Source organism: Microtus ochrogaster, chromosome 17, assembly GCF_000317375.1.
Source record: "Microtus ochrogaster isolate Prairie Vole_2 chromosome 17, MicOch1.0, whole genome shotgun sequence".
Taxonomy (NCBI): domain Eukaryota; kingdom Metazoa; phylum Chordata; class Mammalia; order Rodentia; family Cricetidae; genus Microtus; species Microtus ochrogaster.
Window position 1 is genome coordinate 13,441,399 of NC_022019.1, and position 13,764 is coordinate 13,455,162.

At 40.1% G+C, this 13,764-nt stretch overlaps 1 protein-coding gene across 1 annotated transcript in view; it reads left to right on the plus strand.

Annotated features, from left to right (window-relative positions):
- Positions 1–13,764, plus strand: part of Hmbox1 (homeobox containing 1) — a 136,399-nt gene that overhangs the window by 53,755 nt on the left and 68,880 nt on the right. Inside the window, exon 4 of the mRNA XM_026783169.1 lies at positions 4,074–4,159. Coding sequence (XP_026638970.1) covers positions 4,074–4,159 — 86 coding nt within the window. The remainder of the gene's footprint in view (positions 1–4,073; positions 4,160–13,764) is intronic.

Consider the following 13,764-nt stretch of genomic DNA (forward strand, 5'->3'; position numbering starts at 1 on the left):
GGGGGGGGGTCTGTGTAAGTGATCTTTCACGCTAGCAAATAGGTGATTCTGCAAGGTAGAATGGCAGTTACAGGAGCAGGCAAAGAAGACAAAGAGCCAAGCCAACCCAGTAGAATGAACTGGACAGTGAAGGCAAGCGATGTTACTGTTTTTGCAAATACCTAGCGAACCCAGCAAACAGGCGTTCTTCTAAAGTGACTTTAGAGCACTTTGTCCATGGTGCTTTGAGGCACCTGGTCTGAGATGTTAACTTCAGTCTGACAGCTACAGTTGACCATTTGGTTCTTCTTTTCTGTGGATCCTGTCTGACTGTTTTATAGAAATAATAGTTTGTGTTTATCTGGTATATTTACAATTTCAGAACTTTCTACCTCAAAGAGAGTTCCTTTGCACATATATGCATGTATGTGTATATATGAATGATATATTGTATTTATATCATTCGGTTTTTAAAAAATATTTATTTATTTATTTATTTATTTATTTATTTATTTATTTATTATGTATACAATACTCTGTCTGTGTGTATCTCTGCAGGCCAGAAGAGGGCACCAGACCTCATTACAGATGGTTGTGAGCCACCATGTGGTTGCCGGGAATTGAACTCAGGACGTTTGGAAGGACAGGCAATGCTCTTAACCTCTGAGCCATCTCTCCAGCCCCTATCATTCAGTTTTTTATGTCATTTCTTGGGAGAACATTTTAAAGGCTCCTCCACCCCCAATGTTAGAGATTGAACACAGGGTCTTGTACATGCTGGGGACGCGTACTGCCACAGGCTATATCCATGACCTCTGGAAATCCAAAAGGAATGGAGGAGAGGCGAGGGAAAGGACCAGCTGGAGTTGAGAAGGGGAGAGGAAGGGGACCAGTGAGAGTGAAGAAGGGATTAGGATGGGGGCATGGCCGCCAAGGGACTGGATCAAAGTGTATTATACACGTGTGTGAAAATGCCATAGTGAGACCCATTATTTTGCACAATTAATATACACTATAGAAATGCAAATCTTTGGATTGAGTGTGTTAATGTTCTTGTTTTCACAAAGGGTAAAGCTAGAGCACAACCTTATTTGGCTTTCCTTCACATGTTTTTGTCTTTTAAGAAGTGGGGGGGCTGGAGATTGAGACCAGGGTGGGTCTTATGATGCTAGCCAGGCATTTAGGCTTTTAGCCACACCCCAATCTTTTTTTTTTAATTGTTTTTCAAAAAGTATCTATGGTAAAGCAGTGAAGAATGTCTGTTTAAACTTAATGTGAATACTTTAGAAACCTGCATAATATATAAGAATGGATTCTTGGAGGTGGTGAGTGGGTTGCTGCTTTCTGAACACTGGGGACTCCTCCTGTCTTGCTGCAGTCCTTTATGCCACGCTGCAAGGCTGTGAGTAATTTAGGCTGCTTACATAGTTGAGTTTATCTGTTCTGTATGATTTAGTGTCTGCTCTAGGTGCATTTGATTTAAAATGAGTTGGTTTAAATTTGATTTTAAATTATTAGTCAAGAAAATACCATTTGCTCATTTTGCCTATAAAAGTACATTTTTAAATTTAATCTGAACAATTATTCTCAAATATAGTTTCATTTTCCAAGATCATTTGGTATGTTGAAATGCAATAGTTTATATAAAAAAAATTCAACTTAATTTTGTAGTTATGTCAGAAGACAAATTATTTGGTTTGTGTACAAGAGCCGTCTGAAATAGCTACTGCTAAAGTCGTCTCTTGCTCATAATTGGTCCGGAGTCCAGAGACAGGCATTTTGAAAGAAATGTAGTCAGCATGTAGATTGGAATCTAAATAAGTTTGTGAAATTTTAAATATTACATTAGGCAGCTAAATTTTTGTTTTCTTGTTACCTACCGCTTGACTGTGATTTCCAATCAGTAACTCAGGGATGTTTTAGAGCTACAATTAGATACTCAATATCCCATCTCTACTCTTTTTCAAAATTCCCCAAAGCAGGGACATGGCCCAGATACTGCTGTGCCTGCTGCACAGAAATGAGGAACTAAGTTCATGTCTTCAGCACCCACATAAAAAAAAAATCAGGCAGTGGTGGCCTGTACCTTTAGCCCTGAGGGGATCCCTGCAGCTCACTGGCCAGTCAGTTAAGCAAACTAGTGAGCTCTGAGCTCTGGGCTCAGAGAGAAGCAGAGACTCACACTTGTGCAGGCTATGGTGAGTACAGCTCCACAGGGAGCATGGCACCCCCAACAGAGTGCATAGTGCTTCCAGGTGAGGGACTGAAAGACCTAGCTACTTGAAATTGCAGAATGGTATCATGTTCTGATAGGATACTTCTTTTTCTACTCAATCTGCAATGAGACTTGAACCCTATGAAATTTGTGGTTTGTTTACAAAATAGTTTTTAAAAGTTTGTGATGTCTGTCTTAGATCAAGGGTCAAAGGTTTTATTGTGAATAGCTAGTGGTTAACGTTTTAGACTTTGCCAAGAGGCAAAATCAACGGTATGGTATAGACTCACTATACAAGAGAGAAAGCTGGGAATGGCAGCACACAGCTACACCCCTAGCAATCAGGAAGCCGAGACTAGGTGATCTGTAAATTCAAGGCCAGCATGATATGCTAATAGACCGTGTCTCAGGAAACTAAAAATGAGAGAGAGGAGGAGAGAGAAATGGCCACAGCCTTTCTTGACAAAATCCAACATGGAGCTTGTACTCTTAACACCAGGAGACTGAGATGGGAGGATTGCCTTGTGTTTGAGCACCACCTGGACTAAATAGTTTCAGGCTCGCTTAGTGAGTGAGTTCCAGTCAGGCAGTGGTGCATGCATTTAATCCCGGCACACAGGAGGCAGAGGTAGGAGAATAGTTCAAAGCCAGCCTGGTCTGTAGAGCGAGTTCCAGTACAGCCAAGGCTACACTGAGAAACGAGAGAGAGACAGAGAGACACAGAGAGAGAGACAGACAGACAGAGACAGAGTTGAGTCCCTGCATCAAAAATGAAAAAAAAATTTAATACGGAATCATAGTAGTTGTATACGGTATGGGAAGTTTATACAATGTTTGTAAAAATAAAAGGAGGAATGATTTTTTTTAAAAAATTATTTGCAAAGGTCCATCTGAGAAAGATTATTAGTTTGTAATTTATATGAGGGCAGATGTCAGCAGACGGACTTGAGCCGAGTTCCTCAATCTGCTGACCTTATTTAGATAAGCTACCATGATTCTGTCAGTTTTCATCTTGAACAAGAAACAGTGTTCTGGTTTTATAGTCTTTAGGCTCCGATTTAATTTTTATTTATTGTTTGTTTGGTGAAAGAATGAGTTGTTCTTTGTTATTCTTATGGATGTCTGGTCTATGAATGCATGCTGACTTTCTAAATAGTTTGTAGTGGACCAAGAGTATATACTACCAAGGTTGAATAGTATAAGTTTTAGTATTAACTATTTTGTGTATTTATTACATGTAATATGAAATTAATAATTACTTTTAATATGAAACTGTTACTATTTCAAATCATCCCACAATCTTTGGGGAAGAACTAATGCAGAAGGGAGGGAGAGGAAGCAGCTAAGGGTGTTTCTTACAATGCTAGTGTTTTCAGTTGTAAAAATGATGTTTATTTCCGCCCCTGAAGTATTTCCAAGATTTTAAGATGAGTGTCACTTCTGCAGTTTCTCCATTAACCTGTAAACCCACAATCTACTTTCAGCTGATTTTCAATGCTGCTGCTTTTTATTTTTCCAGGACTTCTATGTATGATTTATTCCCCCATATTGAGACCATACATACTGCATATGGCAACCTTATTCCTAATTTAGATCATACACAGCATGCAATTAATGGTCCTCCCACATGAGACTTGTATCCACAGTGGCATTCACTGAGGTGTCTGTCTGATGGTGTGATGTTTCAGGACTGGAGTATTTGGTGTTTCTTGGTTTGTTGTAATTTCATATTTTCACCAAAGTTTAGTCTGTTCCCCTTTTATTTTTGTGTCCTTCCTTTCTGTGTTCTCCCCACCTCTCTGCTTCACCTTTCTTTTAGCTAAGATGAGGATTTCTACCTTCAACATACATTGTTGGTCTTGTCTTCTGTTTTTGTTAGGAGGGACAGCAGTGTGATAAAAGAGGAAATCAAAGCCTTTCTTGCCAATCGGAGGATTTCCCAAGCAGTTGTTGCACAGGTAACAGGTAAGAGCCGGAGAGCCCTTTATTCTAGAATCATGTCTCGTCTCTGCCGTCTGTGCAGGTGTTGGACTATCGCTTATTTCCGTGCTGCAGCCCTCTCGGCTTGGGCATGGTGACGGAAGCCTGGGATTTAAACCAGTGTCTCTGATAGCACGGCCATGCTCCAGTCATTTTTCTTTTTAAAACTTGTGTTAGTAAATTTTGTAACGTCAATAATAAGAAAAAAAATCCCTATTTTATAATTGAAACAGAGGTGTCGTTTCCTCTTGATTATGATAGCGCCTGTGACACATGCACACCAGCTGCTGTCTGTGTCTTTATTTTTAAAAGCTTTGCAGTCCTCTCAATTAAATCTAGGACTTTACCAGTAAAAAGTGACTCATGAGGAAAACGCAAGTCTTTGTTTTCCTTTTTTGTTTTGGGGGTTTGAAGTTGGGACTTTGGTTTTGTTGTTTTTTGTCTTTTCTTGAGACAGGGTGGCATGCATGCAGTTGAGGCTGGCCTCAAACTCACTCTGTGGCTAATAATGACCTCTTGCGGCTGGGATATATGAACCTCCCCATCCCCTACTGAAAACTGTCTTTTGAATGACCTTTTCTGTATGTGAAAACTTTCCTCACACCCCTCTTAAGAAGATGAGGGTCAGCACTGTCCTTTTGTTGTTGTTGTTTCTATCCCATCCCATTCTCCACCCGACCCAGACCTCACCCTGACATGTGGTATATATGTATCATTTTGGAACTCTTGAATCTGGGTGTAGGTATGCCATCACTGTTCATGTATGCCTGTCCTTAGTTATAAAGTCCTAGAGGAACCAGTTCTTCTAAAACATTTACATTTGCTGTGTTATTATACTTTCTGCACTGACAGTGCAAGTAATACCATCACCACCCCTTTTTGTTCACAGTTGCAAACTTATGCCTTGGGGCATCTTAAGCCCTTGCCTCAGTTTTCATACTTTGTGGTTACAGGTTGACATCTGAGCTCCTCCAGATGTTTCTTCTGTGGTGGAAACGCTGGTACATACTGAAGTAAATATTCTTAAGAGGTTGTTCCTGCTTAGTAATTGACTTAAAAATGTAACTTCAGAGTTAAAAGTATTTCATTCCCTGTACCTATGTCAGCCAACCCTTTATATTTATACATACATGCAAGTGTATATATTTTACCAGTAATATTCTTTTATAAACAATGTCTTTGTTACTGGTAAAAAGACTTTTAAACATGTCCTCTATATAGAAGTCTTAATGGTAAAGAAAGGTGTGTGAATTTAATTATTTAAGTCTTTAGGTATTTGCCAGTGGGATGTGTAAGATATTAAATTATTAATCTTTATCTTAAAAAAACTAAGTTACGGTGCTTAACACACTATGAGGGCAAGTCGTGCGGGTGTTACTGAAACTCGTGATGTGGTAGTTTATGCCATGATGGGGATCTTGTCTTTTTGTACCTTTACTTTAGCCTCTATTTTAGGACTATAAGCAATATATGTCCTAGTTTGCAAACCTGGGTGCATGGGGGGGGGTGCAAGATGAATTTGTAACATGATAGAATCGCGAGGTTGTTTTTGTTCAGAAGAGAATATTTCTGAGTACTGAATATACTGAATCTTGAATCATCTTAGGCATGAGTGTGTGTAGGACAGAAGACAGCTTGAGTAAATCAGTTCTCTCCTTCTACTATGTGAATCCTGGGATCAAACTCACCTTGCCAGGCTTTATGACAAATTCCCTTACCCTCTGAGCCAGCCCTTGTCTTGGACTTGTAAAATAGTGGCTTTGGATGAGTGTCCAACATTGTTGCAAATCATAAAAAGATACCTATAAAGGTCTTCCTTATGCCAGATAGGGTGGCATATCTAAAAGCATTGTTTCATAATGAGTTAAACACAGTGTATCAAATATTTCCATTTTAGAAAGGGAAACTGAAAGATGTTTTACATCTTGCTATTCAAAATACAGTCCAGGAAATAGCAGTTTTGGCATTAGCTGAAAACTTGTTAGACATGTAGGAATACACTATGGCACCTCTAAATCTGGTGAAGTAGAATTTACATTTCAGCCAGATCCCCTAAGTGATTTAGGTTGGAGAAGGACTGTTCTGGAAAACTGGAAAACTTTGCAAACATGAGTACCAGTTGTTAGGCATTGATTATCATTCAGTAATACCATCCCCCGATTGGGAAAGGAGGAGCTGAGATACACTTAGACATTTGTTACCTGTTGTACATATGGCCTTCCTTTCACCACCGTAACGATGGGATGTTGTTAAAAATGTCTTCCCCATTTCAGCTTCACCTCAAAGAGGTTTCCCTCTTTGTTTTTGTTCCAAAGGATTGGGTTTACATTTCTGTGAACCTACCTTTGGCTCTTCATTGTCTAAAACAAGAAATTTAAAAAACAAAACAAAACACAAAAGCATTATTTTTGTGTGTGTTCCTGCATGAGTGTCACAGTGTATGTGTTGGGGTAAGAGTTTCTTTTTTTCTTCTATCATGTGTGTTACAGGGATTGAACTCAGGTCATAAGCCTTGGCAGCAAATACCTTTATCCACTGAGCCATTCCGCCAGTCCAGGAAATTCTTATAATGCATTAAAATTCTTAAAATGCATCCATTTTTATTGCCATCTTCTATTATGTATATTCACACAACTGAATTTAACAACTTGTAGTTTTGAGAATCCTGCTCATTTCCATGCTACCAAATTCTTGGTTTACTAGAAGGCCTTTACCTCCCCAGCATAACTCTATCCGTTTCTACTAACCGCACCTCATTCTGTTAGGGTGGCATTCTGATATTCTGACATTGGTTTAATCCTTACCTAAGTGATGCAGTTTCTTCAGAGGGTCTGTCACTGCCCTTTCTTTTACCTGGAACATTTCACACCTACCTTGCCATCTGATAGATCTAGCTGAAGCACAAAGGAGCTGGGTGTGTTTAGCTCAAACCACACGTCAAAAGGTACACTGAGGCACTGTTTCAGGGATGATTGCTTGCTCAACAGTCCTATACATTTTTGTGGGTAAGAAAGTTGCAGGACCTTTTTTTTTTTTGCTATTTTGTTTTAATCTACAAAACAGGAAAATGAGGAAATTAATAGGCAGGCTAATCTACTTTTTATCTATTGGCTAACTCACTGAGTTGTGCTTCTCATGTATTATGAATTAATCACATTTGTGTCCTGGCCTGTCCAGCCAGGAAGCTAACAGAAACAGCACTTCTCATGTCTGGGAAGAACAATGAGTTAGTGAAGCCCTTATGACTGACCCACTCAGGGGAGGGTGAGCCTGGTTTAGGAAGCCTTCCCATCCCTGGAATATCTGGCCATTACCTAGACATGCTTTTTTGTTGTTCTATAGCAGATTCTCTGCAAGTCATTTGAGTTCAACTCTAATATGTGGAATCAACCTTAAGATAAAATCAGAGCGGATGGTGCCTAACAACAGAAAATGCTAAATAAAAAAGTATAGCAAGGTGCAAAATTCCAACACATGTGCTATTCCAGAAGTAAATGCAGAGGCTGCTTTTTATAGATCTGTAGGGCTTCTATAATAAGATAAACAAGAAGTGCAGGGGTGGGGTCTGTATAAATAATATCCTGCTGATAGGAGAAATGACAGTGTAAACAGGATATAATAACAGTGCCTGCCGAATTCCCAGCATGTTATTTGTAGATTCCGTCACAGTCGCAGCTGCTCCCACCATGGGTGGATTTTTACCTCTGCAAGAGGTCGGCCAAGATTCTAGCTTCTCACTAACAATGATAGGGTGGTGAGCATAGCCTTGGCTTTAGTAATAAACACTTGCATTTTATATTCACTGTCAGTAAAATGTTTTCTTAGGGCTGTTTAAGAATTTCTAAAACAAACAAAAAAAATTTAATGACCTCTGGGAATAAATGAGTAAATATACAAAGGTTGATGAGTATTATCAGCTAAAGAAATATACTAATTGGTGTCATGTCTTCTGGGGAAAAAAATGAATACATGGGAGAAGAAAATGTTAGCATCTCTGAATTTTAAGAACTTTATTATAATTGTGTTGAATTGCTGGGGTAAGCAGACACTGAGTTCATTCTTTTCTGTCTTTTAATCATCTTGTGACCCACAGCCTCATTTTCTTTACTTATAAGATGTGGGACTTTGACTCAATAATTGTTCTCTTAGTCATTGTAACAAAATGTCATAAACGGGGTAGTATACAAACATAGAGATGTATTTCTCATGGTTCTGGGGTCCAGGAAACCCTGAGCTACGGCAGGTTCCATGCCTGGGGACTGCCTGCTTTTCTGGCTCATACACTCCTCGTTCTTGCTGGGTCTTCTCATGGTGGAAGGGGTGAAGGTGCTAATCCTGTTCACGAAGGTCTGCCCACATGACTTGGTCCTCCAAAGGCCCCCACATGTGAGCATCACCTTAAAGGCGAGGATCTCAATAAAAGGCTTGAGGTGGGCATAGACATCCACACTATAGCAGCTCCACTTTTCCCCACTTATCCAGTTCTATCTGCTCTTAAACGGCATACATTTGGCACTCATATCTACGTAGATCTAGCAATTTCACTCCCAGCACAATCAAACCACTTCCCTTGTTATATTTCTCTAAAGTGAAGAAAGAAAATATTATATACGAGTCAACTATTTTACAATTGCAAAAAAATTGTATTGCTCTTTTTTTTTTTTTTTAAAATCACAGAACTTTAGACCAGGTGTTATAAATCAACTTCTCAGTTTACATTTAAAACTAAACTTTATTCCCTAGCGCAGTTTTTAGTTCACAACAAGATTGAACAGAAAGTTGAGAGACTTCCAAAATATCTTCTGGTCCACCATACGTTCCCAGTTTCTCCTCCACTGTCACCGCCCACAGTGTCCCATTGGTTGCAGTCAGGGAACCTATGCTGATATGTCATATGCTAGGAACTAGCACCCCTAGTTGACAGTAGGCCTCCTCTTGGTATTGTACATGCCATTGAGGTTTTGACAGAGGTCAACAATGTGTATCCACAATTAAAATACCACACAGGATGATATCACAGCCCTCAAGGTTATCTGTGCCCTGCCTGTTTGTTCTTTGCTCTCCTGAAGTACTGCAATCACGCATCTCTGCCAAAGGGTCTTGTCATTGGAGTCAAGTCTTGATAGCGTCCACCTGGGTTCTTCAGTGACTAACTGCATTTAAGGTTCCTCTGTGTCACTTCATAGCTCAAGCACTCATTTTCTTCTACTGATGAGTAATATCTGGTTGTCTGGATACCATGCCTTATCAGTTTCCTACTAGCAGATGTATTACTTTGAAATCTTGTCAGTTATGAATCAAGTTGATATTAAAAAGTAGAATTTATATATTAATTAGAATAGCAGTGTTTCTAGAGCCTAAATCAGACTGTGGAATTGTTCTGTTATAATAGTCAGAAATGATTCATTTGCTCATCCGACAAGACTTTATCAGAATTTCACTGACTTTAAGTAGATATCCAGTTTGAAAGCTGTCTGTTATCTGTCTACACAGGCAGGCTTTGAGGTGGGAGATAATGACTGTCTCCAAATTAAATGTTTGGAGCTGTAGTTTCTATCCAGAGGCTTTCCCACCCGTTCTGAGCAGGCGTTCTCTACAGTGTTAGAAGTGTTTTTGTGTCATGTATGAGGGGCTTTTTCTTGTTTTATAGCTCTTGGAGACTGCTTTTTATTCTATCTTCCTCTTCAAATTCTGGATAAGCTGCTTGCTTGTAAAACCAGCATGTATGGGCACACCATTTTCCTGCATGGGAAGAAACCTGCCTCCGACGTGTGATGCCCGTATTTTCTCACTCTGGTGGTGGCTGAGAAGCTCAAGTGCAGAGAGCTCCTGAAGAGGCTGCTTTAAACTAGCCTGTGTAGTCGCTGCAGCGTGTGTGTTCCTCTGCGCTTCCGTCGTCTCAAGCGCAGTGTGGAGGTTGCACGTTTCCATGCTGAAGTTAGGTTGGTTGCCAATCTTACAGTGAGGACCATATTCCCTAATTGACTTAAATCAGAAACCACACTAAACTGCTTCACATGCCCGTTAGGCTTGCAAGAGACTGCTGAAGGTGAAGCACCGCTGTGCTTTCCAGGGCGCACTCTGCAGTCCTCATTTCTGTTTCTTTCATCTCCAACTAACACACAAACCTGTACATAAATGTAATGTCCCTTTGTGAGATAATTTCTTGTCAGAATATATTTTTACTTTTTCTTACCATTAAGTAATAGTGAATTGAGGTGGTGGGGTGGGAGCAATGGCAGTTTCCTGAGCAGAGGCTCTCGTTCCCCAAGCCTAATGACTTTGAGATCCATCCGTGGAGCTCACTGGTGGAAGGGGAGAGAGAACTCCCGAAAGTTGTCCTCAGACTGCCACGTGCATGAGTACAGGCAAAACAGCAGTGCACGTTTAGAAAAGGAAAAGAAAGAAACAACAACAGAAGAAACCTAAGCCTGGTGACACATGACTATAATCCCAGCACTAAGAAGGTAGAGGCCATGTAGTATCAGGAATTCAGAATTATCCTTGGTCGAACTCAAGATCAGCATGAATTTTGTGAGGTCAGGCCCTAAACAAACAATAAATATTCAAAAAACAAAACAGGAATAAATGTCTGAAGGGGGATACCAATGTCCTAGGAAGTAAGTCAGGAGGCACTTCCTGTGAGATGGTAAAGAGTTCACCCAAGGCTAAGCTGTACCCACGTGACTGTCTCTAGGTCTGCCGGACAGATGTGTGGATAGTGTCCCGCTTTTGAGCCTGTTCACTTAAAGAGCCTATCCCAGATAATATAATAAAACCAAAGACTTGTCGTTGTTTTTTATGAGGAACTTGTAGAAGCCAACGTTTTTGATTCTGTATTTAGAAAGCAAAAGATTCTATGTCATCCTGGCTAGCTTGGAATTCACCATGTAGCTCAGTGTGTCTCCAACCCTACATCCTCCTGCCTTAACTCTTTAAATGCTGTGACTTTATAGGTATGTGGTACCGTGGTCTTTTGGGGGGGGGGGTTGGGGAGGGTTTGAGACAGGATTTCTCTGTGTAACAACCCTGGCTGTCCTGGAACTCACTGTGTAGATCATTCTGGCTTGAACTCACAGAGATCCATCCGCCTGCCTCTGCTTTCCAAGTGCTGGGATTAGAGGCACGTGTTGTCACCACCCGGCTATAACAGGTCTATTCTCATGTCTTTATTTGTTTGTTTGTTTTCTGTGGTTTGTTTGTTTGAAGTAAGACAATTTTTATTTTAATGTTTTGAGTTTGTGTCCTTTTAAAATCTAGAATATTTTATTTTCTATATGTTTTCTTTTGACAGTTTTTAACAGAAAGATTGCCTTTTCCTCCCAGTCTCTTCCTCTGCTTAGATGACTTTTGAAGGCCTTACACCAGTTTCCTTTGATTTTCCCAGGAGATAGAGTGTCTTTGAAATATTTGTGTGTGTGATAATCTCAAGACTAATATCTCTTAATCTTTGTTGGTCTGTGTGTTGAGTCTCTGGTTTGGCCTTCTCATTAGGCAAGTGACTGCAGTGAGTTCTAGAGCCAGTTGTTCCGCTTGGTAGCGATATGCACCCTCCAGGCCAAACCTCTTCTAAGAGTCCTTATTTTTAGCTGTAACTGATGTGACACTTACCAAGTGCTGGATGCTGTGCTAACTGCTGTATATAATTGAGAAACAGGTGTGAAGTTCCACAGTTACAGATGAGAAAACCAAGGCAAGGAGGTGGCTGTCTGACTCAACGGGTAGCTTCTTGTTGGCTGTAGTCAGGGTTCCAAAGCTTAGGCAGGTCAGTGCAGGCAGGATGTGTGTAGTCTGAGGCCAAGGATGAAACTGCAGCTGTGTAGGGCCTGGGTTAGTTTATCACCTGCTTTCCAGAGAGTAACTTGTCCTGTCCCATACCCAGTAAGGAGCTGAATCAGGATTTTGAATCCAGGCTCTGCTTAGTTCTGACCAGCATCCATTGCCCATTTAACTTTCTCCAGATTGACTTTATGGAGCTAGGCTACTCACAACCAAATATGTTGATCACAGTTTTATAGTCCTAAACTGTATAACATGAACATAGAAAAAGAATAAATTAAAAAATAAATTTAGCCCCCCCCCTTTGATGGCGGTTGGAGCGGCACTCATGAATTAAGTTGGGAGTAGTTGGGAGTTTGTTTTTTCCTTAAAATTTTGTTCACTTTGTTTTGGTTATAGACCTAGTTGACATACCATTATCCACACTCTTTCCTTAGGACTCTTCATTATCTCTGCAGAGATAAGCCCCACCTCACTCATGCTTTAATAATTGAGTCATCTTTTTCCTGGTCAGTGTGTCTGACAGAAGGTATTTACAACTTAAGTTTCCATCAAGTACCGCCTTGATTCCTTCATTACAAAAGTTTGTGTATGTTGGGTTCTTTGTTTCTAATCATCTCAAAGTATTTTATAATTTCCATATGGTTTCTTCCTTGACTCATTGGTTAGGAAAGTGTTGTTTAATTTCCATATGTTTTTTAATTTCCTAAGGGTTTTCCTTCTGTTTTCTCATTGAACTCAGGAACTTGTGCATATTAGGCATGCACTCCACCACAGTTCCCTATTCCAGATTTCATGGCAATTGGAAAACACACCTGTTTATTGCTTCTGGAAATAGTGTCATCCCTTCTGGATACTATCACATGCGCACTCCCCCTGTAGTTTGAGGACTGAGAGATATGTCCCTGCCTAAAGGAAAGTTAAAGTCACCTTGGTAAACATTTGAGAGCCATGTGTTTTCTTCACATGTTGGGTGGAATGTTAGGCTTTGTTTCCTTATTGCTTTCTAATTATTTTACTTCTGGAAAGTGCGATTATTGGTATCACCATGTATTAGTCTTATCCCTTTCTCCCTTCAGTTCTCATAAGTTTTTTGAAGTTCTGTTTTGTGTGTATGTTTTTTGTTATATCTTCTTATGCATTGACTGTGTGTTTGTGTTCAAGGCAGTCTCGCTATGTAACTCAGGCTTACTTGAAACACTTGACTGTCTTGTCTCGACATCTAAAGTTCCAGGATTATAGGCATATACTACATGGCCAGCTCTGTGAATTCTCTCAGCATTGAGGATGCCTTTCTTTTTTTCTATAGTTTTAAGATTTACATTACAGTTTATTTTGTCTGGTGGTGGCTGCTTTCTACATGATCTGTCTTTTCCAATCTTGCTTCCAATTTATTTGTCTTTGAATATGAAACCTGTCTTACGGACAGCATATAGTTGAGCATATATTTATTCTTCTCTCATACAGTACATCCAACTGCAGCTTCCCTTCCCTCCACTCTTCCCATTGCCCCCCACCTCCCCTTTCCCCAAGATATACCCTCCACTCCTCCCCTCCCCCCCAAAAAAGGCAGGCCTCCCAGTATATCAGCCAAACATGACACAGCAAGATACAATAAGACTGGGCACAAACACTCCCATCAAGGCTGGGCAAGGCAACCCACTGTAGGCAGAAACTGATTATTTGTTTCCCAGCTGCCCAGACCCAAATAATCACACAGAAACTATATTAATTGCAACGCTGTTTGGCCTGTTAGCTCAAGATTCTTATTACTAATGCTTATATCTTAAATTAACCCATCTTTATTAATC